This window comes from Barbatula barbatula, assembly GCF_947034865.1.
Source record: "Barbatula barbatula genome assembly, chromosome: 22".
NCBI lineage: Eukaryota > Metazoa > Chordata > Actinopteri > Cypriniformes > Nemacheilidae > Barbatula > Barbatula barbatula.
In genome coordinates this window covers 7229728-7254162 of record NC_136785.1, presented here as the reverse complement: position 1 = coordinate 7254162, position 24435 = coordinate 7229728, and the positions used below count along the sequence as shown (strand labels likewise).

Here is a 24435-nt window from a genome sequence, read left to right as displayed (position 1 = left end):
GATGAATGAAATCGAGCCCCAAAAGCACTTTTTGTAGTTTATCAGACTGCATTTCCTTAGTTGACAAGTCTCTGTAGTGCACTTCAGGATTCAAGGTTGCTAACAGCTCTAGCTTTAAAGCCCTAATCAATATGTTGGGTTTGCCTCTTTAAGTTCCACATATTTACCGTGGAGCGTAACCTTGAGACACCTCGAAAAACAGGGACTTTATTCTTCGTGTACAGCTGTCCAATCACAGCGCGGGACCTCTGGGAAATCATGAATTTGAATGAGCTAGACAAGAGTTGTGAGGGCCATCGGTAGGACCGGTTTCCTATTTTAACTCGCTGAATGATTTAAACATGGCAAACTGTGTGAAACGGAGCTGGCGGTACTGAATTAAAGACTGAAATGAAAAATTAATTGGCTAAAACATTTAAAGGAAAATTATGTCATCACTTACTATTGTCATTTCAAACCTGTATGACTATTTTCTTCTGCAGGACACAGAAGACATTTTGAAGAATGCTGGTAACTGAACAGTGCTGGTACCCGTTGTTGTTCGGTTACCAACATTCTTCAAAATATCTTTTGTTTCTGGAAGAAAGTCATACCGGTTTGAAACGACAATAGTAAGTGATGATCGAATTTTCTTTTTTGGCTGGACTATCCCTTTAAGGGGATGGAGAAGGGTTGTGTATGAATGGACAAGCTATCAGTACAGAAGACATAAAGGGTAATTTTAGCATGTTGATGAAATAACAAAAGTACAAATAAGAAGTGGTCTAATTTTTATAAAGTAATAATCTAAGCAAAGTTTATGCGCATGCTCAAAGTAGTCTTCACCCTTTTTAGTGCATCTCTGTGTTAAAATTACAGCACCACACACTGATTTGGCATTTATCCTACATCGTTTTGAGTCGGTTTAGCGGTTTCGTGTGTACGCAGATATTTGAGACGATGCCTTGAAAAGGAAAAAAAGATCGGATAGGGAAAGCTCTGACCTCGTGGTGAAGTGGCCATAGTTTAGATCACCTAATATTGCTTAAACAGGACCAAAGCATCATGGTCAAAAGGGAACACAACTGAATCTGAACTAAAACTTGATCGCCGTTGTTTAAGATTCGGCTTAACATTTGTTCAGGCCAAATAAACAAAAGGTTCAAATACATTTTTGGGATTACACCAAATTCAACACTAATGAATTAATCACTTTCTAAGGCCTGAAGCCAACAACCAATCACCATTTGTTTTCTATGCTCCAATGGACTTATATTAATTTATACTAGTCGACAGTTAATTATAATCATACACAGTCCAGGATGTCCACCTCCAATATAAAAAGAACAGGAAAGTAAGTCAGGATGATGTGAAAATATAAAAAGATGCTAAGCCAAGATAAAGAAAACTGAGGGCTTAGGTGCAGATAATATTGTATACACGCATCCTTCCAATATCACTGCTATATCCATCTGGATTCACTCTTTCAGCTACAATGAGCTCATGCCTGTGTGTGAGTTACACAGACTCAACACACTATCTACAAAAAACAACCCTGAGAATGCAGAGAACACTTAAGCCTAACATTTACAATCACCTCAGTGTTAACCCAGCCACGGGAATTTGGCCCAATCCCCTTGAAAAAAAAAACAACAGACCATCTTCAAAGAGTAAAACTGTAGTATACGACAGGCAGGAATTTTATAGCTCAAAGATAAGTGTCCACGCAATCAGGAGGGGGAGGCAGAGGGACAAAAATGATTCAGGCATGTGTGATTTCTCTCACTATGGTCTTTCCTCAAGGAGGAACATCTTTTGTGTGTTGGTAAATGTCCTGTAAAGATGAAGTAGTGGGAAAACACTCCCATTTCTTTTGTGAGATTGGCGGGACTGTCTAGCAAACTGCCAAAATCTATAGTGATACACTGTTTTTTCCAACTCGCATTGTAAATTTAATTTCCTTCACTGTATGACTAGCAGTGTGACATTCCATCACCAGCCAAAGCACTGTGACCTTAAAGGAAATGTTTCTACCCACAAAAATAAAAAGAATTGCCAGAGCTTAAGGCTTTTTTTAAAGCACAATTCAAACAGCGGGTGACATGGTTGTCAGCAATACTCTTTTCGTTCAAGATGTTTCTCCACTACTCAATGTACTGTGATTTGCAATAATATACTCAAACTGCCAGTACAACACTCAGAAATCACTTATTTTACAGGGTATACAGACCTCTGGTGGCAAAATAAAGTACTGCACCAATGGAGAAAAATGGCCTACATAAAAACATAACCCCATTACCGTACATAGTGTTCTGCGGTCAAAGAATTTTTAGTCATACAAATGTTTTGTTTAAGGTGTACAACAAGCACAGTTGCAAAGTGTTTCATAAATTAATGAACCCCAAAACAAAGTTATTGCCATTAACAAAGAGGAACTTTCTTCTAGTCTTGTCCTTTAGTGACCAAACGCAGCAGTTTTTAACACTATTGAACATGCAATACGATGGCAAAGTGTTCAATGCACAGCATTATTAAGCTTGCTTTATTATAGGAAATAATATTTCACCAGCCTCTGAAAACATCCAAACAAGTGGGAAAAATTGGAACGATACAAAAGACGTGCATATTTTTATTTTTATTTGTGGTCACTTCAAGTACACTTTACCCATTGCATTGCAAAACCGGTTGCAGAACAGTTTGATCTTTTCACTGTTCCGCTGGAGAACTAACCCAGTGCAGGGAAATCCTCTGGATCATCTGGGTTTGGAGCCTTAGGACACAAAAATATAATTTAACCCCAACACCACATAAAATATTTAACGTTCTTCGTTACCTTGCAGAGTGCCCACAAATAGTGTTGCACTTAAAAAGCTTGTTCTTTGCTTTTCCGATGCAACCAGTAAGACAATATCACTTACCACATCAAACTTCTGCGGAGATCTCTGGAACGGAATGGCGGGAGCCCCACGGCCACGACCACCTCGTCCACCTCTCACACCACGAGAAGGCCGAGCCAAGCTGCCGAAGTTGATTTCCAACTGACAGGTGATGTCATTGGCTGGGCGACGAAAACCCACATCCTCGTCCTCCATGCCATCGTGACTTTTCTACAAAAAATAACATAAGTAGAAAACATTACCAATGACAATAGGCAGCAGCTGCAGAAAACATCCTTTACAAAACATCACGAGCATCCATTGACTTATTGAATAGACACAAAAGCCCTTACACATCAAAATATTGCGTTCTGTAAACAATTTAGTTTATTTTTTGGTTAGAAGAACCTTTGACAACACAAAGGGCACCAAAACCAGCCAGACAGGCTCAAAGAAAAATAGTTGAGATTTGTGCCCAGAACATATTTCCTTACCGCAAGTAATTTAGATTTATGGATGACTACAGCCTTTGAAGGCACAGCAGTTTCAGCCTTACGGATATTTAGCTCCGCCTTAGGCCTGCTTTGCTCCTGTAGGGCCTTCCACTCATCCAGTGTCATCTCTATAGCAACCTCGATCACTTCCTCAGGCTCAGATGGCCTGTGTCAGATAGGAGGTGAGGATTTACACAAAACAATCCGTTATGAACTATAAAAGGATAAGCCAAGTACAAAAATTCAAATCAAATCCACAGTGTGTAACAAGATATTCCCTGCAGTTGTGTAAAAAGACCTGTTTTCTCCAGTCTCCACTCCCTCGGGGGTCTCCTCACTTTCCACAACCTCTTCAGTGGGTGAAGCTTCTTCGATTTCACTACAGGACACAAGGACAATGAGATCCATTTGAAAGGAGTGAAAAATACGGTCCTGAAAATCCAAACTAGGATTAGAACAACATGGTATAAAATGCAAAACCTCATATGGTCTCTCATAGAACCCCAATTGCGAGATCCACTGCCACCCCGCTTCTCATCTGACCGGACACTCCTGATTTAAAACACCACAAGCAGGTATTGTGTACAGTGCCATACCACATGCTTGAATGCAAAATGTAGCTTCTCGAACTTCCGTAGAGCGAAAATGACAGCAAATGAATCACTACTTACGTTCTGTCGCTGCCACTATGTCTCTCAAACTCCCTCTTTCCCCTCTGGTCAAATCCATCATTTGATCTTGGATAGCCAGGGCCTCGGGCGCCTCGTCCTCTGCCATTACTCCTTCCTCTACCAGCTCTATCCAACACATCCACAGGCCTAGAGAAAGATAGATTAAAGGCCATACAAAATTATTCAAGGAGGATGATAAATAAAGACAGTGGATTTTAATAATTGACCATAAGAGACCTGTACCTCTCCACAGAGAAGCTGAGGGTATCAGCGGTGTTGAATTTGCGCTCAAAAGTCACAGGCCTCTCCATCCTCTGCTCAACTTCTCCGCGCGGGGGGCGCACTTGGCCTGCTGTTAACATTTGAAAAGGTGCGTTTTATAACTTTGTTAACGAAGTATCTGGAAACGTTCACTTTAATGCTTACAAAAACACGACGCAAGACGTACGGAGTTCAAAAAAGGCAATTGTAACCCGTCATTCACCCACCTTGGCTAACGTTGCCCCCAACGGCCTGAACGCCAGTTTTCCTGTCCTTCTGAGTCTCCTTTCCCGTTTTCGCGGCGGTAGAGATTTTCTTTGGCTCTTTTTTCTTTTGCTGCTTGCCCGCCTCTGCCGCTTGTAAGATGTCGAAAGGGTCAGCCTCGTCGTCGAGCAGCTGCCCGAAGCGATTAGCCACAGTGCATCCATATCCCTCATCGGGCATCTCCTCCACAAACTCCTTCATCTTTCTTGATCACGTCAAGCCAAACGAAATAATCGCCTTTTTGTCATCGAAGGATCACAAATATCACACTTATCAAGCAAAGAGGAAAAAGAGGTTAAACAGTCTCCATTGATGGGAGATATTCTTTCTATGAACACCAATTACCGTAACTGTCTGATGTGAGTCACGTGACGTAAGGGTAATTGAGTTCAGGTTAATATTCACGCGATTGTTCTCCGCCCCGGAAGTCTAATCTTAGGAGCATGCTCGTTATTATCATTATGAGATGTTGAACCCGTCTTCAATTATGATGTTATTACGTATAGCTTTTATACATTTGCATAAAATTATAACATTCATTATCTGTTAATTTGAGAATTAAATGCTAATGTTATCTACTAAAATTTACACTTACATTTAGTCATTTGGCAGACGCTTTTATCCAAAGCGACTTGCAAAGAGTTCTGGGAGCAATAAGCGAAATGTCATAAAAGAGCAATAGGTGCTATTGTAAAGTTAATAGTTTCAACAAAAGCTATACAACTACCTGTTGAGAGAAGAGAGAGGGTTGGTGTACATTTCTTCTTATATATAAAAGATATATACATCTCCACTGCTGCACTTTTTTATTGTCTTATTGGTGAAGTAATTAACTTTTATTCGCCTGAATACTTAATCTTCCCTTTCACACACAATATATATGCTATAATTGTATAAAAAAATGCACAATAGTACAACTATAAATATGCACCTACTCTTAAGCACAAAAAAAAGAAGAAAGGTGGTTCTTCATAATATTTTTTTATTATCTTTATTATAATCTTGCCTCCCAATCTTGTTGAAAATGTAATTGTTTACACCTGAATTAAAAATGCATAACTGTGAAAACTCTTTATTTCCAGAGATCATCTTTTAACACAATAATGCTATGCATTACACAAACTATTTCAAACAGCCCTAAACGAAATCACAATTTAATTTACGGTAAAACTTTGGTCTCGTAAAAATGAAAAACATTTACATTGTGTATTTACACTTATGTTGTTTGAGATTTCTTTGATCCACAAACTTCTTTTCACAGGTCTCACAACTGAATGATTTCAGACCAGTGTGAACTCTCTGATGGGTCCTCAAATGTACAGCCTGACTGAACGTCTTGCCGCATACATCGCAACCGAAAGGTCTCTCTCCCGTATGGATTCTCATGTGCATTTGAATGCTACTTGCATACCCAAAGCGCTTTCCACAAACATCGCAACTGTATGGTTTTTCTTTAGTGTGGACCCTTTGGTGAACTGTTAAGGCGGCTTGCGAATAAAACTTTTTCTGACAATGTTCACAACTGAACTTCTTCAACAAGGGACTGACCAGTCGTTCATGGTGCTTCTCTCCTGTATGTACAAGCATGTGCTGGTTAAGAGAACTAGGGAAAATAAAAGCCTTATTACAGATCGAACACACACAATCTCTCCTTCCTGCATGAATAATTCGCTTGTGCCTTTTCATATAGTCTGAACTGGTAAATCCCTTACCACAAACATCACAAAGAAACGGTTTGCTTGAAGTGTGCTTGTGCGTGTGCATCTTTAGAGCATAGGCAGTAGTGTACCTCTTCAAACATATAGGACAACCGTACAGCTTCACTCCTGTGTGGCCAGCTCTGTGTCTGTTGAGATTTCCGGATGTGGGAAACTTCTTGTCACACAAGTCACAAGCGAAACGTTTCTCTCTTGTGTGCACAAGCATGTGTGCCTGCAAATGTTTGCGAGCGCTGAACCTCTTCTCGCAGAGATCGCACGAGTATTCGTAGGTTTTCTGAATATGGCTCTTCTGGTGGTTTTTCAGATATCTCTCGCAGCTGTAAAACTCGCCGCATACCTCACAGCAGTAGGGCTTCTCTCCAGTGTGAAGTGTTTGGTGATCCAGCAGGTTCTGTTTGATTTTGAACTGCTTGTCGCACACCAGGCAGCTGTAGAGCTTTTCGACTGCTCTGCACCTGTGTCTACCGAAAGAACGTTTGCCAGGGAAAGTCTTCTGACAGTTGGAGCATGTAACCGTCTTCTCTGCTGTGTGAAGACGCTTGTGGTGCTCCAGGGTGGCCTGAAATACAAAAGACTTGGAACATATATCGCATTTGTAGAGTTGAGCTCCAGTGTGCATTGCTGCATGTCTGATCAGGCAGCTCCTCATTGTAAAACGTTTATCACAGTGTGAACATTTGTAATGTTTCACGTGAGCCCGAACATGGTTTATTAACTTCCACCTCAGTTCAAAAGGCTTGCCACAGGTTTTACAGTGGAACAAACCATCACTCGATGGTTTTACATTCGTGTTCGGATCAACTTCTGTGTTTTGGATGGAAACATTTAAATCCTGCACAAGAAATGCATTTGTATCCTGACTGGATACGGTTACTATGTCAGTAGAAGACACTTCCTCGTTGTCAGAGTTATTCTGGAAAATACCTGTGGGGAGAAACAAAAAACTGTTAAGAGAAACACATAACGTTCAATAGACATAAGTGTAAAATGTTCTTAAAGTGTACTTTTCTAAATGGTATGATACTAAAAGCGAGAGATCAGGTTTTTTAATAAAAAGCAGTTTGACTTGATGGCTGCCATGTTAAGAACAAATATATTTATTACAAAAAAATTACTCATGGCTGACTGTGAACTTGACATTTACATGCAGCATCCAACCTGACAATTGTCAATATTAATCCAATATAACCATCAGCTAGTATACATCTGAGCTGTGATTCACATTTACCTGGAGTAGTCACTTCCAGTGTGTGCAAGGATGGATCAACGGCATCGCAAGTTTCCAGCTGCACAATGAATTCTTGTTCATGCAGAGGAGTTTCAAATTGAATACATATATTCTCAGTTGCATGAAATTTCTGGTGCTTCATCAAGCATTTCATCATTTTGAAAGAGCTCCCACACATCTGGCAGTTAAAAGGTCTTTCTGTGTGTATTGTTTTGTGAATGTTGAACAAGGCCACGTCACTGAAAGATATTCCACAGGTGTCGCAAATGAAAGGCTTGTGTATCTCTTCCGCAGACGCATTTGTGCTTGTAGAAGGCTCGCTTTCATTCAAACTTGAACTCGCCTCAAGAGCTTCTATTTGTGCAGATGAGAACTGTTGGTACTGATAATTTGACAAAAGTCTAGTGTCATTGTTGTGGTGTTCCGATTCCTCTTCATTGCTACTGTTCTTCTCAGGCTCCAGTGAGACACCGTTCTGAGGGCTAGATCTGGCTGCTTGACTTTCTGTGAAAATTCCAAACCAAGCAATCACACATTAGTGGCTTTTTGTATTAGTGTGTGGAAGTCAAATTCCACATGAACACTGTTACATTAGACACTTACCATTTGGTCTGTCTTGTAACTTTGCAGTTGCTTCCAGCACTTGACTCGCAATGCGATCATGAATCAACTTTACCATGGTCTCCACTGCTGCTTTGCTCAACATCTCCATGAATTCAGCAAACTCTTTCTAAATAGTAAAAATAATTTTTCATCGTCATTTTAACTGGTTAATACAAACACCTATTATAATCTAATGCATGACAACAACAGGGAAGAATTTCATTTGCTGTTTTATTATTTACGTGGTTACTTAAAATCTGCGATATGTATCCACAAAACCTGACTATGGCTTTCAGATTGCATATCAGGGTTAAGCCATTTAATAGCTGTGCCAGTAATGTGTTTCTGGATTATTAAAGAACTACAGTGTTATCATTACTTGTCACCAGCTCCAAAACAACAGAAAGGCATTCAACCAAAGCGTAAAGTGTCTGGTGCATAACGAAAAGCACAGGATGTCTAAAAGACATTTGGTAAAACAAATAGGAATTCTAAGAGTTGTCACAAAAACGGGTGCTATGTTAAACTGCATTTATAATGCATGCAGCTAATATACAACAAAAAGCCAATGGCTTGTGATTATTAAAATAAGTGGACATTGCATGCATTCTGGGGTAGAACTTACAGTTTTTACTTGATTCGCTTGTTTAACTTTGTTTTTGATCCCCTTGTGGTTTTTATACTGCTCAGATAACACAGCCGTGAAGTCCGAGAGATGTTTGCTCAACTCTGACACGACACTTTCAACTAATACCGCCATTACGGAGGAAAGTAGCTCGTGAATCACTGCCGTCATTGTCCAAGATTTGTCAGTATTTTGCAAACAACTAATATATTTACTAAATCATTATATTACGAAAACAACACTACACATATATTGTAAGTAGCCCGAGCCATTCGCTTGTTTGTGGCGGGTGCACAAACGGAAGGATATGTGTCTCTCTCTCCTTCGCAGGAATCTCGAGGGTGTGGTTTGTAGACGCAGTACTGCCACCTAGAGGATTGGAAGTGTTACTAATACTGATAAATCCATGGAGTCGAATTAATTATTCTCTGCTCCTCTATCTTTTATTTAATGTGAAGTTTCGAAATTCCTTCGCACTGTAAGTATCTGTGGATGAGATTTGTTATAGAAAACTAGGTCATAATATAAAAAAACATATTTCCTGAAGAAGTTGCATGCCAACAGACAATAGGGGATGACAATAATTTATTTGCAATTTTGTTTTCAAAAATCAAGTTACAAAACTGTGGTCAGTCAGCGTTCAAACATTGACCTACATTTTATTGGGTGTACACAAAATAACCTTTACACAAGAACCTCTCATTGCACTTTGACAATTAAATATTGAATTACTTACAAAGGAACTGAGCTGAAGCATTTCAGTGAATGCATTTCTACGTTAATACAATCACCATAATAGTAGTAAAATGCTACAAAATGCCAATGATTTAAAAAAGTTAATAAAGTCCAAAAGAGATTTCCATGGAGTTATTTGTTCCGCAGTGTCTGACAGTATTCATAGAGAATAATATTAGTTTTATTGTAGACTCAAGAGTCTATGCAGTGTGGCTCTCAGGCTGAGGAACAGGACTCTGCGGAGGAGCAGGACCCTGAGGAGGAACGGGACTCTGAGAAGCGGGACTTTGTAGAACAGGAGTCTGAGAAGTAGGACTCTTCACAGCAGGAGTGCGTGTAATGGGAATCACTCTCTCATTGCTCACGACTGAAGTATCCTTTGGTGCTTGGATCTGCAGCTGGCCATTTTGTAAAGAGCAGGTGACTGCCTCAGCACTGACACCTCCAGGAAGGTCAAACTCCTGTCTGAATTCCTGACATCTGTATGAGAACGATCCTTTTCCATCATCCTGCTTCTTTTCTGTTTTGCCGCTGACTCGTAACTTCCTGCCCACTTGTTTGACCGACAGGTCCTCTGGAGAGAAATCTGTAGTATCTAATGTCAGTGCGTAGAGGTCTCCTTCCTTTCCAAGCTTGAATGAGATTGGTTTGAAAGACGTCATAGGTGGAACATGGTCAATCTGGTCAAAAATCCTTTGATGCAAACGTTCCATGAATTCCATATTTTGCCTCATTTCCTGCACGTGTCTCATCATTTCTTGTTCAATCTGAAAGAACAGAGGTCTCGTCTCTGGCCACAGACTGCGGACTGGCCAGTTGAAGTCCATCATGAATGGGCTGAGATGAGGCTGAAATTTGCTCGGACAAAGCATCTTCTGTTGTTCTTTGCGGGGCTGTTTTGAGCTGGTCGACTGTCTCTTCTGAGCTTCTGTCCCAGTCAACAAGGCACAGTGCTTTTATAGGCTGCCTGAGAATGTTCCAGTAACATTCCTCTAATAGCACTGGAGTGTGGTAGCTTGCAACGGGCTGCTATGACTCGACACTTGCAGTCATATTCCAAAACAAGTCGGCTGTATTTTTGTGATCCATCTGTTAAATACCAGACAAGAACATCATTGTTCTATTTACAGTGACCACTCAAGCTGTCTAATGGCTGTGCATAACGTTCTATTAAGGTTAAAGCAGGAGGATGCCGACTTTTATACCTAGTGCATTTAGTGTTTTGTATTTATCTTTACAATATCTAAGTGTCATACATTGTTCTTTCATATATATTGCGACATCCTAATATGACTTATACAGCAACCAACACTTTTTTAAATTCCTGTTACCCATGTTTCCTTAAAAGTGGCTTTACGGTAAAGGACATTGTGAGAAGTGTTACAATGCTTTAAATAAAGCTGATTTGAACTAATAAAGAATAAATAAGAATTACCTTGATAAATATCTCAGTGCATATTTTCTGTCTGTGTCAGAACATACGTAATATTCTGTCATGTTTTATATTTAACTTCCAGCATTTTTACATGTTTTCTAATCCTACAGGATTGTGAACCTGACACCTGTGTTGGCAGAGCCTCTATACATCATATCTGAAAATAGACCCAAAAGGAAGTTAAACCGAACCGTATAATTCTTTGCAATAAGTGTTGTTTTATTTCGATTTGATTTTTTTATTGAAATCTGTTTTGTTTTGCGACACCTATGTCAGGACCCCCTTGAAAACGACATGGGGCATCTCAAGAGGTTTATCCAATAAATACATTTGAGTAACACATGGGGGAAAGTATTGCCGACTAGAAATCAACACGTATTACACTCACTTATATGAACATGATTGACTTAATATGTAGGCCTATTTGGGATGTATGAATCATCTTTACTATTACCCGTGAGCTATGTTAAGATGTGTTTTTATTTCATATGTTATATCTAGTTTCTAGGTTGGCAGATGGCTGCACTGATTTAGAAGTTGGCACTCATCTCTATTTATAGAGATCTAGTCAAGTAAAAAAACCTTCACAGCCCTTAGACATACAAAGCCTTTATCACTGGTAAGCATTTTATCCCAAGTATGTTTGGTGGAAAAAGTTATGTTGATGTTATAACTTATGTCTATCAACTACCTCTAAAAGTAGCACTGAACGGAGCGAGGAGCGCCGCTGTCATTGTACTGGAGATCGCACATTGACTTCCTTCCTCTCCTGTCTGAAGACATACAAACATCTACAAACATGGCTCCTCCGGTACAAGTCTCATCTCTTATTAAGGTACATTTATTAATCTTCGGTAATATTTTTTTCTCTGGGCTGTGACCCTCAATTAACAAACTTTGTATTCGGAGATTTTGACGCGGCGACCTTCATTCATCCCGAGTAAACGTTGCTAGTGTTAAGCGTGTTAGCTTAGCATAGCATAGCATAACATTGAAAGCTTTGGTCAAATGCACTCACTGTGTTAGCTGCCTAGTACTGCAAGGTCAGTAATAATAGTTGGCTTAGGCTAGTAGGATGATTTCCACGATGTTGCAAAGAGACAGTTTTGAAGATGTTGTGTTAAACTTCACGTTTGTAAAGGAAAATTCAGTACAAAATCACCCTTTTGCCTAAGCTGCTATGTTTAGTTCTTTTTTCCCTTAAATTATATAGTTTTGCGTGTACAAATATTTATTCAAGTGCACATATTTTGAACATTAGAGTATGGAAATAGCATTAAATTCACCTTCTGGTGAATCTTCACACCTAAATTAAAAACGTTATCGTTACCCATAATACACGGATTGTGTGTTATTGTCCAAGTGTTTAAAGCTTCAACATGTTAACAGCTCCGAAGTAATGCTTTACTTAAAAAAATGACGGATTTCCTCATTTTTTCGGTGTTATTTAGATTATTCAGTACAGAAGTAGATTTTTTGTATCATAAATCACGTGACTGAAAGATACAGTACTTTAGTCTTTGGCAGGTTCATTAGTCAATCCACCAATAACGGTCTTCTTTCTCTTTATTTCAGACCGCAAGATGGTCAGCCTTGGTATTTGGAATAATCTATGGAAAACAGAGATATGGTAAGTGCTGAGTACACAGTGCCCTCCACTCTTATTGGCACCCTTGGTAAATATGAGCAAAGAAGGTTGTTAAAATAAATCTGCATTGTTTTTATAATATTTCTAGCAGAGCTAGTCAGGTTTTAGTTGTTGGTATTTTATATAAAACATGATGGCATTTATCTGAACAAGATGTCAAGGACCTCTGGTATAAAAGTAGGTTCATAACAATAAAGACCTGGCGACGTGTTTAACTGTGGACATGGGACTTTTTTTTATCCCTGTGTGCACCAAACCTTCTGTTATTGCTGCAAAAAAAAAAAAAAAATCATTTCATATGGCCATGGAAACCAGTCCTGGTTGAAGTTCCAGTATTGCGGATTAATATGGAGTTTGTTTTTGCATGAGAGCAGAAGATTTGTTTCCTGAACAGTGTCCCTAACAACTTGTGGTGATGGATGTGCAGTTATCCTTTATTTTTATTAAATGCTTTCTGACCCCAACATTCAACGGATTACTGCAATTTTCCATCTGTGCTCTTTGAAGAGTCTTTGGCCACTCAAATTCTTCTCCTCTCCATGCCTTCAGACAATATAGACACACATCATGTTTGAAGCTCATTTTCAACATCTCCAGTCCAACTTCTTGATCATTGCCCTGATGTTGAAAATCAGATTTTTTAATAGTTTTAACTATAGCCTTAAAGCCATTTTGTATTTTGTGTAGCTCAACAGAAAATATTGCACATCAGAACTATATTATTTGGTTTGATCTATTGTGATAAATGATTGAATGATTGACTTTGTGTTACTAACAATTTATTCTCCTGTGCAACAAGAAGTCATGACTGGACAACATCATGTTTCTTGTCACCTTGGTGTGCTATGAAAATGTAAATATCAATGAGAATATACTTGGGAGATATGTCACTCATAAGAATTTGTAAGGGTGCTAATAATTGTGGCCAGGGTGTATGAGAGAGAAACTTTTTTTCATAATGTTATATTCCCCCCACTTCAAATTGTTTTACTTTAATGAAATGTTGGAATATTGTTGATTTAAAAAGAAAATATCAAAGGGAGAAACAATGCAGATTTCCAAGGGTCCCAATATTAGTGTAGGACACTATATGAGAATATAATGGCGCATAGTGTATTATGGCCTGAGGTAAATTGTGTTCAATCCACAGATCATTTGAAGCCCATCGCTGCTGAAGAAAGAAGGATTGAGGAGGAAGAGAAGAAACTCAGGGAAGAGCAGGAGAGGATTTACAAACAGCTTGCTGAAGGTCTGCTTACCCCACTGCACTTATATTTTAACCATGTGAAATTGTATCTAGGGACCACAGATGGGTTTTGTTCAGATGTTGTATGAGACATTCTTATGCACTATTAACCAAAAAAAGCAATTTGAGGAAATGTAATACTGCACAACTTAAGATCATGTTCCAGAGAAATACTTCTACCGCTGTATATGTTTAATACGGTATGTGGGGTGACAAAGTAAATAGTAATGCAGGGTGTTGACTTGATCGTACATAATTGTAAACACTATAAAATATCTTAATACTTGTTTTTACCTCCACAGCAGACTCTGACACCATTCTGAAGTAAATTTCCAAGATGCACACATTCCAACTCTGAGATGATTCACCAAGACAATTAACTTATATCTATTTTCAATAAAGACACAGGAAGTTAAAACATGCATTGTTTTTCCTTATATGTCAACATTTAAGGTTATCATGATGTCAATTGAAGAAGAGTTGCAGACTGTCTACTCTTTTCTGCAGTTGTATAGGGATGTTTATAGAGAGAAGATTGTTGTATAACATCACCATGGTTTATAATAAGTCCTTGGATTTAGGTCAAGCCAATACAGCAAAGTGCTTATTTTGCACAAGGGCTTCGATGTTAATTATCTGCCATCCTGCATTTCCAAAAAAATTTAAGTATTTTAGATTAAAACTTTGCTTTAGTTCATTTATTTACATGTACACTTTTTAAAAATGATTGTAATTATATATGAGGACCTAAAATATACTGTATGGAAGAGTGAGCATCAAGTATCAAATATATTTCAAGAAAATTGTCAGAGAATTCCTAGTACCGCAGATGTATAACTATCCAAATAACCGTTGCAGGTAACCCCTAAACATCTAGGAAAGGCTGAGTGGAAACTGCTGAGAGTTCTCGTGAGATAAGAGGCTTTCTTAGCAACTGAGTCACTAAGCAGAAATGGCTGTTAAGAATTCCAAAGGCCATCACATCTGAGGCATGTAGTGGAAGAACTGTTTGTAAATATATCACTTGGTTGAACTAAGTAAGACAACAACAACATTCATAAAAATAAACAGTTTAATTCTCGTGGCATTGGGAATATAGAATTGATGCTTAACATTTCTCTGGCGTGTTGCAAATGGTTTGAAAGCATCATATTTGATGTTGAATCATGATGTCTGACATGCAATAAGTTCTTGTGAAAAAGGATGACATTTGCAATGAAAGTAAATATAGTTTGTATCCGAGCTGATTGATTTAAATATACATTTTCTTTGCTTCACTACTTTTATGGTAAACATAAGCAGCATATTTGTTTAATAAGCACAAAGAACAATTATATGCACTAACAACACATCTTTATTATTTACTTTAAAACTATAAATATTTCTTCGAGATCTTGTATGTATGTAGAAGCTCATAAAATGTATATATTTACACAATTAGATAAACAACTGACATCTGTTGATTTTTTCATTTTTTTATGGAAAGCCAGTGCTTCCTTTAAAATAAAACATAGGGAAGTATCTGAATACCTTTAAGAAGTAGATCTCAGACAGATAATTTCTGAGGGTTCAGTGTGATCAGGTGAGCTGTGAGTTTACTGAATCAATGGTATCAAGGCCACTACTAGTAGTTTTTTCTGTGAACACATGTCCCAACAGTGGAATCAATGAGTAACAGGACATTTCTCAGTAAAAGACACCCATGACACCGCTTGATGTAAATCAGTCAGAAGGACAGTTGCTCATTACCTGTCAACTTACAGTTGTTAAATAGGCCACCAACACTCGTATATGTTTAGCTATATTTATAGCTGTGCACTATAGTGTTTGTCTATGAAATGACAAATTAACTTCTCCTTATTATCAAAATATATACTGGCTTCTCAGCTTTGGTGTGATAACTTTTAGAGGGACAATGTAAAACGTCAATGAGATGTCTACCATACAGCTTTTGTGTTCTTAGATATTTAGGGCATACTTAGATTTCCCATGACAAAAAAATAAAGCAATGTTGCAATTACAAAATGGAGAAAACGTTAAACTATAATGGATAAAAATCCAGAACTAACCAGAAGAGGTAAAGATCATTTACAGAAAATATGACGTAATGTCTTCTATTGATGTTTTTTACATTTCAAAAATGCAATTATTATAATGAATAAGAGCCTCCTTTGCACTAGCATTCACCTTTCATTCTCTTCAGAACGTTTAGGTCTACTTTGTGACCAAATAAAATATAAATGAATACCATACCCAATGAAAATGCTTTTAACCAAACATTTTGTCCCAAAAGATACATTATGAAATAGCTGTTCACCTGTCTTATTTTAGTAACAGATGGTCATTTGGCTTGCTAATCTCATATGCATTGATAATGTTTGCCGACTTGCTCTTTATCTTATTCCCTCTCTTGGGTGAGGATACCTGCTTCCTCCCCCCCATGCTATTCTCCGTCTCTAGCAGATTGAGCAGGTCTTAGACCCAGAAGATCCAGTGGCGTTGTTGGCAGATGGAGCTGTAGAAAAATCGCCAGAAAGAAATACACTATAACATAAAGTTGGAAATATAACCTTGAGCTATGAACGGGCTCTGGTTAGATGTTCCTTACAATATACTACATATACAGTTAACAGAAAAGACAAGTTCAAACCTTTGTTGGCAGCTGCCTCCTGCTTGGCCTTGGCTGCCTCCTCTAATTCCTTCAATTTCGACTCATATTCTTCCTGCCTCTCTTTCCAATTCTTCCGGTTGTTTAGAATTCCATCATACATCGGTTGGATGGCAGAGTGAAAGCGAGAGAACTCCTGTGAAGAACAGAAGAGGATGGCCAAGTTACCAAAATATGATCGGTCAAAATGATGTTTTAGATCATTTCTGTCATCAATAATTTCTCACTCTTTATGCATAAACATACCTTGTAAACAAAAGTACAGACGAAGTCTATAAAACCGCACTGAAGTTTAGGCAGATCACCAGCTTTGTTCCTGTCCATCATGGGCTGGAAAAAAACACATTTATTTTTTCAAAAGAACAGATACTGTGACGGTATAGTTTTGTTCCTAGGGACCCCTTAAAGATTAACAGGAGACCCCTTAAAAAACTGCACCATTAAAGAAACACAATAGGTCTTTATGACACAATTATGTATGTACCCAAAATGCACAACATTTTGTTTTGTACCTGCATGAATGAACCCTTAAGGGTACAACCCCAGTGACGACTAAGACGTTTTTCTCTTTATTTTGGTCTAATGTAACAGAAAGCAGGTACTTACAATGGGCTGTTGCTCAAGGACAGTTCTCTCAAGGTCACCCTGCTCCCAGAATTCAGCTGCTACAGAGAGGGCAACCTAAGAGATGAGAGTGGCAATGAAATCTTCTGACCCTAGCACAGCGAATAACAATGTGTATAATTAAAAGATGGTACTTTTTTTCCTACCTTGCTTTGTACCTCCCAAGGCTTTGTGATAGCTGAGAGGTCACATGCCGTCATCATCATGGCCCTAGTCAATGATTAAAATTATGAAAACTGCATACTACACAACTGTTGCGTTAAAGCGTTTAAGTGAGGTTATAACTGTAAGCCCTTACATTACAATTTCTTTCCTTGTTGTTTCAAGAGACATGAAGTCCACCCATTTCTTCTCATCCTCATATGTCTCTGAGAGATCCACAATTTTCTGGAACATTGTCCTCTTTCTTTAAGACAGAAGTTCAGTTGGTTTAACTGTATTGAGGTTTCAACTTCATTTGTTGGATAGCACTTTTAAATGCAACATTGTTGCCCAAAGTGCTTCACAAATTTTAAATCCAACAAAATACACATAAACCAACATACAGGTACGACAGCATTTGTAAAAGATTCCCACATCAAACTTTCCCTACTTCAAATGCCAGACTGAAGTCTTCAGCTGACGGGGCCTGCTGAATATACAGGCGAAGACTAACTAAAGGTTTGTTATTTTCATTCATTTTTATTATTTTTCTTAAAGGAACAGTTCACCCAAAATTCTAATTCTTTCATTATTTCCTCTTTAAAGCTATATTCTATCAATAACAGTTCATAATGAGGTTTACAAGATAAATAATTACATTCTTATTTCTGAAGTTTTTCAGAAAAATATATAAACTTTATAACAGATTATAACATGACATCACACCATGTCATATACAGCTCATAGCTTACTTGAAGTACAAGGCAAGGTCAGTTGCAATAATAGCAATATCGATGAGATGGAAAACATGTTCCGTTTGTCTTCTGTTGAGGTTTTGGAAGATGTTTAAAGACTGAGAAAAACATTCACATATCAGTATTAAAAATCAATTTGACACAGACCATCAAGATTTATGGTTTACTCGCTCATACCTCATCTCCCAACAAGAACTTGCCAAAGTCCAAGTGATGTCTCTCAAGAATGGAAGATCCGTGTAGCTTGGCAAGAGGATTCAGGGACCTGATTACAAAACACATTAATATGATGATAGGGAGTAAAATTAAAATTGAATTTGCAAGTCAAGTCATTCTCTCACTTCACTTGGTAGAGATTATTTGTGCCTCTGTGGTCAATATCATGCAGGAATCCAGCAGTAATCATGGCCATCACCTCCAAATCTGTGTAATAGCGTTTCAGTTTTCCTGTCTGCCTCCATAAAACACAGAAAACATTTTCTCATTCAGATTTTGTCAAATTTCGTGTGTTAAAAATCATGTGAGTTTGGGGCGGGGCAACCCGCTTGGCTGAATGTTGGCAGATGAGGGCTTGTGATTGAAACGTAGAAAAAATGTGTAACTGCAAAGATTTTTTTAATATTGTTGCAGTTAAATCAATATACAGTACATGTGTTTGGACCCCAAGCATGCTGAGCAGGTCATACCGTGAGTAATGTGAACATGGTTTGACCAACATTGAAGCCGTGTCTCCAGTTGTGATATGTGATTTTCCTGTAGCCTTTGCTCACCGAGTACATGAACCTCACCAAAACCTCACAAAAAACAGCAGTCAATTATCATTTCAGTTCTGTGAAATTTCACAAAACACATGCTACTAACAAAGGATATGTATGGATACCTCTTGAGGGATCTGGAACTTTCTGACCACTCCAACTTCATAGTACATTTGGATGCCACACATTACAAGCTCCAATTCAGTGCAGTCGAAATCTGAGAAATGGAAGAAGTAGATGTCGAACTTTTTTGGCCCAGGCAGCTCTTTTTTCTGCATGAAAAATAACAATTGAACAAAGAAAGTCAAACAGTCATCTTTCATTATGAGACACAGATGAACCAACTCAATAAGAACAAATATGCAAATAAATGAACTATGACTGTGAATTATGATCTCTAATAGCTGAACCGGCACAATCTAAAAATACTGTGATTAGTCCCGCGCTTTAGTTATTTATAAAATATTGAAAAGCATCTGTTGTGTGCTGTAGCTAATCCGTCTGCACCAAATGCGTCAGAAAATGTTATGTTCAAAGAACAAATTCCTACTTTCAGATATTAAAAGAAAAGTAAGCTGATGGGTGTACCAGAATCTCCAAAAGCTCATCTTCATCGCAGTCCCCGGGCTCTCGGTCCAAATATTCTCTTGTTTTCTGGAATAGAAACACCAATGAGAGCCTTGAAAGTCAAATAGAAGAAATTAAGGTTTACATGGTTTTCAATGGAACTTACAAGGATATCTTGAATCTCATCATTTCGACATTTGACGTGGTACAGCACCATATCCTGGGCGATGTCTTTCCTGTTCTCCAGCTTATTCATTTTGTCATATGTGTCTGTGTTGAGGACCGACCAACCCAGAAACTGTGTCAAAGCCTTTCAGAATAACAAATGCATCTTTAAGAGTCAATCACAAGTACTAAAATATCTTGCTTTTTGATGCTACCTGCCAATCAAACAGCTATACCTCCATGAGTTGTTCATCGAGTTCATCGAATGGTTTACCATCCTTCCTGTTGTAAAAAGTTGCAACGCCAACAATTTCTTCTTTTTTGTTGACAATAGGCAGGGAAAGCACATTTTTAATAGTCCATCCACTGTCATCCAGCGGCTCCGTCTGGAGAAACAACCAAAGTGTTATTGTACAGCAAAGGGACATTTTTATCATAAACATTAAGATTCAGACAGCACTATATATCTACCTGGAATTTGAACATTTCTTCGGATGCTGCATTCATGATGTTGCAAATCTTGCCGTGCAATAAAATAAATGGATACACAAATAGATACATTCGATTTGTTATATTGTCATTTGCATGCATCATTCCTAAAATACTGAGAAGTCACTTACAAATCCACTTTCAGCTACATACGTGGGTAATCCACTCGCCAGGGCCCAATGGTCAGCAGTTGGATTTCTTTGAAACAAGATAAGGTTTTAGCAACAAGATGAATTCTGAATTTAGCATCATGTGTCCATAAGTGCAACGACAAAAACACTGTATAGAGAATAAAACTTACGGTATGACCTTGATGTCCTCTTTTCCATGCAAAATATAATCAATAACTTTGTAGAAAATGATTTCCTAAGTGGAAAACAAAACTGATTTCATTTTAGCATTTTAGACAGCTTAACATTAAATGTAAAAGAAAAGCTTACTCTTCCATCTGGAGTTACAGGACCGGAATATGGTGCCTGCTCTCCCATCAACACAGGCCAAATATCAAAGAACTCCTGCGAGACAACAAAGCCACAGTCTTAGAAAGAGAAACGGGACTGGTGGATAACTCTAAACTCGATGCGCTTCGTACCTTTTCCTTGGTCATGTCCAGCAGGCCCACAGAGTACCTGTCACAGTTGAGGTAGGCTCGCACAGTGTACAAAGCTTTGTGAAACTGTCGCTCAATGTCTGTGAGCTCTTCAAACACCTTGTTAGCTGACCACAGCAGCAGCTGTGAATGAGACACATAAAATGTACAACAATTTTTTTTATTTATTCATAACAATGACACCATTTTTATCGTGTACAGCTTATACAGACTGACCTGTCCTTTACGCGTTTCACAGTTGTGTAGGTAGCTCAGGTGAAAAATCTTCAGGTTCAGAGAGCCAACTTTTAAGTACTTTAAAAAAAGCTTCAAACAAAACGCAGACATTAAACACTTTGACTTCATTACACCCAAATCATTCTGCATTGTTTTACATAAAACAGTCAATTTTTATGCTTATATGACTCATTATCCAGATTCAGTGCTTTTAAATTACTTTTAAGCATCAAAGGTCCAATGTGTTATTTTATGGATGATCTATTGACAGTAATGCAATATAATATACATAACTGTCTTCAGAGGTTTATATTTAAGCATTATGTTTATATTACCTTAGAATGAGCTATTTCTATCTACAAACACCCTTACGTGTAATTCGTCATATTGTTTCCACAGTAGCCCTAAACGGTCAAACTGCTCTACAGAGTGCGTTTTGTAAAAACATGATCTCCCTCGACAAAAAATTGAAAAGGTGATGTCATCTTAGTCCTGTGGCAGCCACCTTAGTGATACATGCCGTTAAATTGTATACACCGGATCTTTAACAATTTTGTCACAAATTCTTTAAAACAGTTAAAATGCATTCTGAGCAACGCTTTGCTGGTTAGTTTGTGTTGATAAGGTAAAGAGAAGGAAAGACGGTCACTTACATCCTCATCTTCATCTGTGAAATGAGGTCCAGTGGTTTTGTTGACGGCCATGATGATAGCGACCACATCCTTGCCGTTCATGATGGGCGCAGCCAAGAGGTTGTGTGTAGTGTATTCGGTAAGTTCATCAACAAATGAGCTGAAGTGACTATTCTAGAGTGAAAGCAAAGGCCCTTTTGTCATAAACACACGGTGCTAACACAGAGTTACTAGAAGTGTAGTCTTTCGATTTATTGTGGCACAATTTTTTTTCATACGTATATTAGAAATAGATTCAAAAGTAAATTAAGTGTTTTCACTCATTTAACACAGTTAACAAATCTGTGGTGCAGGTTATTGCTTTTTTCCAAATTATTAAATGAACTACTAAAAGAAAATTTGGTCTTTTAAAGAGCCATGCACCCGAAAACTCTACAGATATAATAAACAGTTAACACTTCAGAATAAGGTTGGATTTACCTTACATGAACTAACAATGAGCAGTGTCGTTTTTCAGAAACTGTTTATATATAACTAATGTTAACAGATACAACATTAGATTTTGAAAGATGTACTAGCAGGATAAATGTTGAAATGAACTAATGTTGTTCATTGTTAGTTCACGTAAACGAATGCATTAATTCATTGTTAACAAATCCAAATTTATTGTAATATTATGGTAATTGTAAAGTGTTACCCATAATCCTTCATGCTGGACATGGGTCATAGAATATTAAAATAAATGGATTATGTCAAGAGGATTTGCCAATCCTCAAAATATGGATTGACCATACCTACAGTCATGAACTATACTACAGTAATTTAATCAGTTTCTCTTTAATTCAGTATTCTTATTGCTTTAATAAATACCATGAGTTACATACCTCATGTACAGATATTTTAAACTAGACATTATGTCTTACCTGTGTAACATCCTTGACATTGACAGGCTTCTTGGTTTGAGCAACATGGCCAACAATACCGATGTCAAGAGGGAATACGATCTCAGAATCTGGAGCCACCACACAGTCATCTAGCACGGAATGTTCATTCACGTTAAAGAGTCGTGTAGCCAGCTCAGCGATGCCGTTCCGCTGTCGATACATGAAGAGGCTACACCTGTCGGCGTGGATCAGAGCACTGATCCTCTGCAGTATCTTAAACATCACTTTCTCCATATTTACGTTCTCCTGCATGTCTGTAATAAGATCGTAGAATATCGCTCCCTCCTCCACTGAGCTTAGGTCTTTATAAGTATCAATATCCACTTTGGATTCTGGTATTCGCATGATCGAGGCCACAGCGCCAGGTTTGAGCTTTCTGTTAAAATAACTCTTAGCAAAATCAAGGTTTCCATCCAAGAACTTCTCCACGTCTTCCTTTTTGACACTCATCTTGGGTTTGGGAGCTTCTACCCCGGCCAAGTAAGGAAAGTTAAAATGAATTTAGGAATTAAAATATTTTTACAGCATTTACTCAAGCTGTTGTGAAAAGAGAAGTGATGTGAAGAGACACCTGCAGCAGCAGGGGCAACCCGAGTCCAATCCAACTGACATCAGTGGCAAGGTGTTTTCCTAATAGTGTTGAAGGTGAATGAGGATCTGCTGTAGAGAAACTGATCAGGTGACCTTATCAAAGCCTGAGCCAATGGCAGAACTGTCCTCCACCTCACACTCTTTCTTCTGGGAGAAGAGATGCTTTTAATGAAAGTTTAGGAATTCAACATATGAAGTCATGAAGCCTGTGTTTGAAGTCATCCACGTGCATTTGCTTTGTGCCCATTCGTATCCTCTTGCAGAAGTCTGGCCTTTAAAGTACAAGCTCTTTAAGATCTTATTAAAAACACACTCCTCATTACTAAGCCCTATTTAACCAGGCCACTAGCTGATTATCGCAGCACCCCGGTTGTATTCTTACTCAATGTGACTGCAACCAGGAGAGCTGTGAAAGGCGCTTTCTATAAATATGCTATAAATATGGGACATGTGTTATATATACTGTATATGTATATATGTATATATGTATATATATATATACACACACACACACACACACACACACACACACACACACACACACACACACAGCATGTATATATATATATATATATATATATATATATATATATATATATATATATATGATTATACTCCATATGCAGTATATATGTATGTATAAAGAATTGTTGCTAAAATATTGCTAGAATATGCATAAATATTTCGCCTAAGTCAGCCATGCAACACCAAAATGATATGAGAAATAAATAACACAATGTATCAAAACTATTTCCACGGGTCTATTTTAACTAAATTTGTATGAGAGTAACAAGCATAACCTCGAAGGCATTTTTCAGTAGCATAGCTGATATTATTCAACTATACAATAATACAGAATTACAACAGTTGTGTAAAGTATTTACAGACATATACATTGTTGCGTGTATTGTGTTTAAGTTTTGTTACTCAGCCAATGTTGACAGGTCGAGTGAAAAACGTAATTCCACAAACTGTTTGCACTGTGCTCTTGTTCTTCCTTTTATTGTTGTGATGCGTTAATCTACAAAATTCTTCTTTATACAAAATGATGCGCACTCAGAACTACAAACGTATTACATTTTATTACATCATGGGGGACAGGTGTAGTGGACCCATATAATCATTCAGTTCAGCCATAAAATTAAATCCACACAGCCCTAAAAATGTATGTAAAATACATACATTTACTTTATCCTTTTTACAAGCCACATAGAAAGCATATGGTTAATATTTGTCATCCACCTCAGTTATATCGTATTAATGATTTTTGGAAAAAATAAAATTACAAATCTGTGATATGGCCGAAAAACGTGTCTTGAATAAAAATAAATGTCAGAATAATCTCATGATATTGTAGTAAAGATTTAAAACGGGTCCAAAAGACTGAAATATCACACAATGGTTGTCTCCTTACAGGCATGAAAAGTCTGTTATGAATTACTAAACCTCAAGTTGTTCCAAACCTGTAAATGTCCTTATTCTGTTAAACACA

The 24435-nt window shown here is 37.8% G+C and overlaps 5 protein-coding genes across 7 annotated transcripts; 1 reads left to right on the top strand and 4 right to left on the bottom strand.

Moving 5' to 3' along the window:
• Nucleotides 1-1481: 1481 nt before the first annotated feature.
• On the bottom strand, nt 1482-5028 carry LOC306911801 (intracellular hyaluronan-binding protein 4). 2 transcript variants are annotated; one of them, XM_079487464.1, is made up of 9 exons: nt 4891-5028; nt 4509-4814; nt 4264-4372; nt 4021-4167; nt 3830-3901; nt 3648-3728; nt 3350-3515; nt 2898-3086; nt 1482-2749 (listed from the first exon to the last, which is right to left on the bottom strand). In XM_079487464.1, exons 2-9 carry the CDS (start codon nt 4744-4746, stop codon nt 2705-2707), a joined length of 1047 nt encoding a protein of 348 aa, XP_079343590.1. In that variant the 5' UTR covers nt 4747-4814; nt 4891-5028; the 3' UTR covers nt 1482-2704. The 2 variants fall into 2 exon arrangements, with proteins under 2 accessions (XP_079343590.1, XP_079343591.1); XM_079487465.1 differs by having other exon boundaries at nt 2496-2749; nt 4509-4782; nt 4891-4915.
• A 513-nt stretch (nt 5029-5541) lies between these two features.
• On the bottom strand, nt 5542-9038 carry LOC306911437 (uncharacterized protein). The gene is made up of 4 exons (XM_079486784.1): nt 8723-9038; nt 8098-8224; nt 7495-7998; nt 5542-7190 (listed from the first exon to the last, which is right to left on the bottom strand). The coding sequence occupies exons 1-4, from the start codon at nt 8891-8893 to the stop codon at nt 5743-5745; spliced, it is 2250 nt and encodes a 749-aa protein (XP_079342910.1). The 5' UTR covers nt 8894-9038; the 3' UTR covers nt 5542-5742.
• Nucleotides 9039-9297: 259 nt separating this feature from the next.
• On the bottom strand, nt 9298-10384 carry hspb9l (heat shock protein, alpha-crystallin-related, b9-like). Its single transcript, XM_079485756.1, has one exon. It carries the CDS (start codon nt 10327-10329, stop codon nt 9658-9660), a length of 672 nt encoding a protein of 223 aa, XP_079341882.1. The 5' UTR covers nt 10330-10384; the 3' UTR covers nt 9298-9657.
• Nucleotides 10385-11434: 1050 nt separating this feature from the next.
• Nucleotides 11435-15247, top strand: atp5mea (ATP synthase membrane subunit ea). 2 transcript variants are annotated; one of them, XM_079485755.1, is made up of 5 exons: nt 11435-11511; nt 11596-11727; nt 12468-12522; nt 13691-13789; nt 14092-15247. In XM_079485755.1, the coding sequence occupies exons 2-5, from the start codon at nt 11692-11694 to the stop codon at nt 14112-14114; spliced, it is 213 nt and encodes a 70-aa protein (XP_079341881.1). In that variant the 5' UTR covers nt 11435-11511; nt 11596-11691; the 3' UTR covers nt 14115-15247. The 2 variants fall into 2 exon arrangements, with proteins under 2 accessions (XP_079341881.1, XP_079341880.1); XM_079485754.1 differs by having other exon boundaries at nt 11463-11511; nt 14089-15026.
• On the bottom strand, nt 14843-23217 carry pde6b (phosphodiesterase 6B, cGMP-specific, rod, beta). Its single transcript, XM_079485746.1, has 23 exons — nt 22924-23217; nt 22332-22819; nt 21430-21582; nt 20777-20866; nt 20543-20683; nt 20391-20465; nt 20252-20316; nt 20082-20148; nt 19933-19980; nt 19698-19847; nt 19463-19606; nt 19318-19383; nt 18855-19001; nt 18661-18768; nt 18316-18425; nt 18152-18239; nt 17972-18072; nt 17377-17484; nt 17225-17288; nt 17061-17135; nt 16701-16784; nt 16437-16590; nt 14843-16301 (listed from the first exon to the last, which is right to left on the bottom strand). The coding sequence occupies exons 2-23, from the start codon at nt 22800-22802 to the stop codon at nt 16243-16245; spliced, it is 2568 nt and encodes an 855-aa protein (XP_079341872.1). The 5' UTR covers nt 22803-22819; nt 22924-23217; the 3' UTR covers nt 14843-16242.
• Nucleotides 23218-24435: the final 1218 nt, after the last annotated feature.

Excerpts from the sequence above, each read along its gene's own strand:
- LOC306911801 (XM_079487464.1), bottom strand. The coding sequence starts at position 4,746 with ATGAAGGAGTTTGTGGAGGAGATGCCCGATGAGGGATATGGATGCACT. Across the intron at positions 4,168-4,263 it reads CTCAGCTTCTCTGTGGAGAG|GCCTGTGGATGTGTTGGATA; the intron begins GTACAGGTCTCT and ends ATCTTTCTCTAG. Across the intron at positions 2,750-2,897 it reads CTCCGCAGAAGTTTGATGTG|GCTCCAAACCCAGATGATCC; the intron begins GTAAGTGATATT and ends TTGTGTCCTAAG.
- LOC306911437 (XM_079486784.1), bottom strand. The coding sequence starts at position 8,893 with ATGACGGCAGTGATTCACGAGCTACTTTCCTCCGTAATGGCGGTATTA. Across the intron at positions 8,225-8,722 it reads AAGCGAATCAAGTAAAAACT|AAAGAGTTTGCTGAATTCAT; the intron begins GTAAGTTCTACC and ends TTTACTATTTAG. Across the intron at positions 7,999-8,097 it reads GTTACAAGACAGACCAAATG|AAAGTCAAGCAGCCAGATCT; the intron begins GTAAGTGTCTAA and ends GAATTTTCACAG.
- hspb9l (XM_079485756.1), bottom strand. The coding sequence starts at position 10,329 with ATGCTTTGTCCGAGCAAATTTCAGCCTCATCTCAGCCCATTCATGATG.
- atp5mea (XM_079485754.1), top strand. The coding sequence starts at position 11,692 with ATGGCTCCTCCGGTACAAGTCTCATCTCTTATTAAG. Across the intron at positions 11,728-12,467 it reads AAGTCTCATCTCTTATTAAG|ACCGCAAGATGGTCAGCCTT; the intron begins GTACATTTATTA and ends TCTTTATTTCAG. Across the intron at positions 12,523-13,690 it reads CTATGGAAAACAGAGATATG|ATCATTTGAAGCCCATCGCT; the intron begins GTAAGTGCTGAG and ends TTCAATCCACAG.
- pde6b (XM_079485746.1), bottom strand. The coding sequence starts at position 22,802 with ATGAGTGTCAAAAAGGAAGACGTGGAGAAGTTCTTGGATGGAAACCTT. Across the intron at positions 20,466-20,542 it reads TGGACATGACCAAGGAAAAG|GAGTTCTTTGATATTTGGCC; the intron begins GTACGAAGCGCA and ends GTTGTCTCGCAG. Across the intron at positions 19,002-19,317 it reads ATGAGCTTTTGGAGATTCTG|AAAAAAGAGCTGCCTGGGCC; the intron begins GTACACCCATCA and ends TTTTTCATGCAG.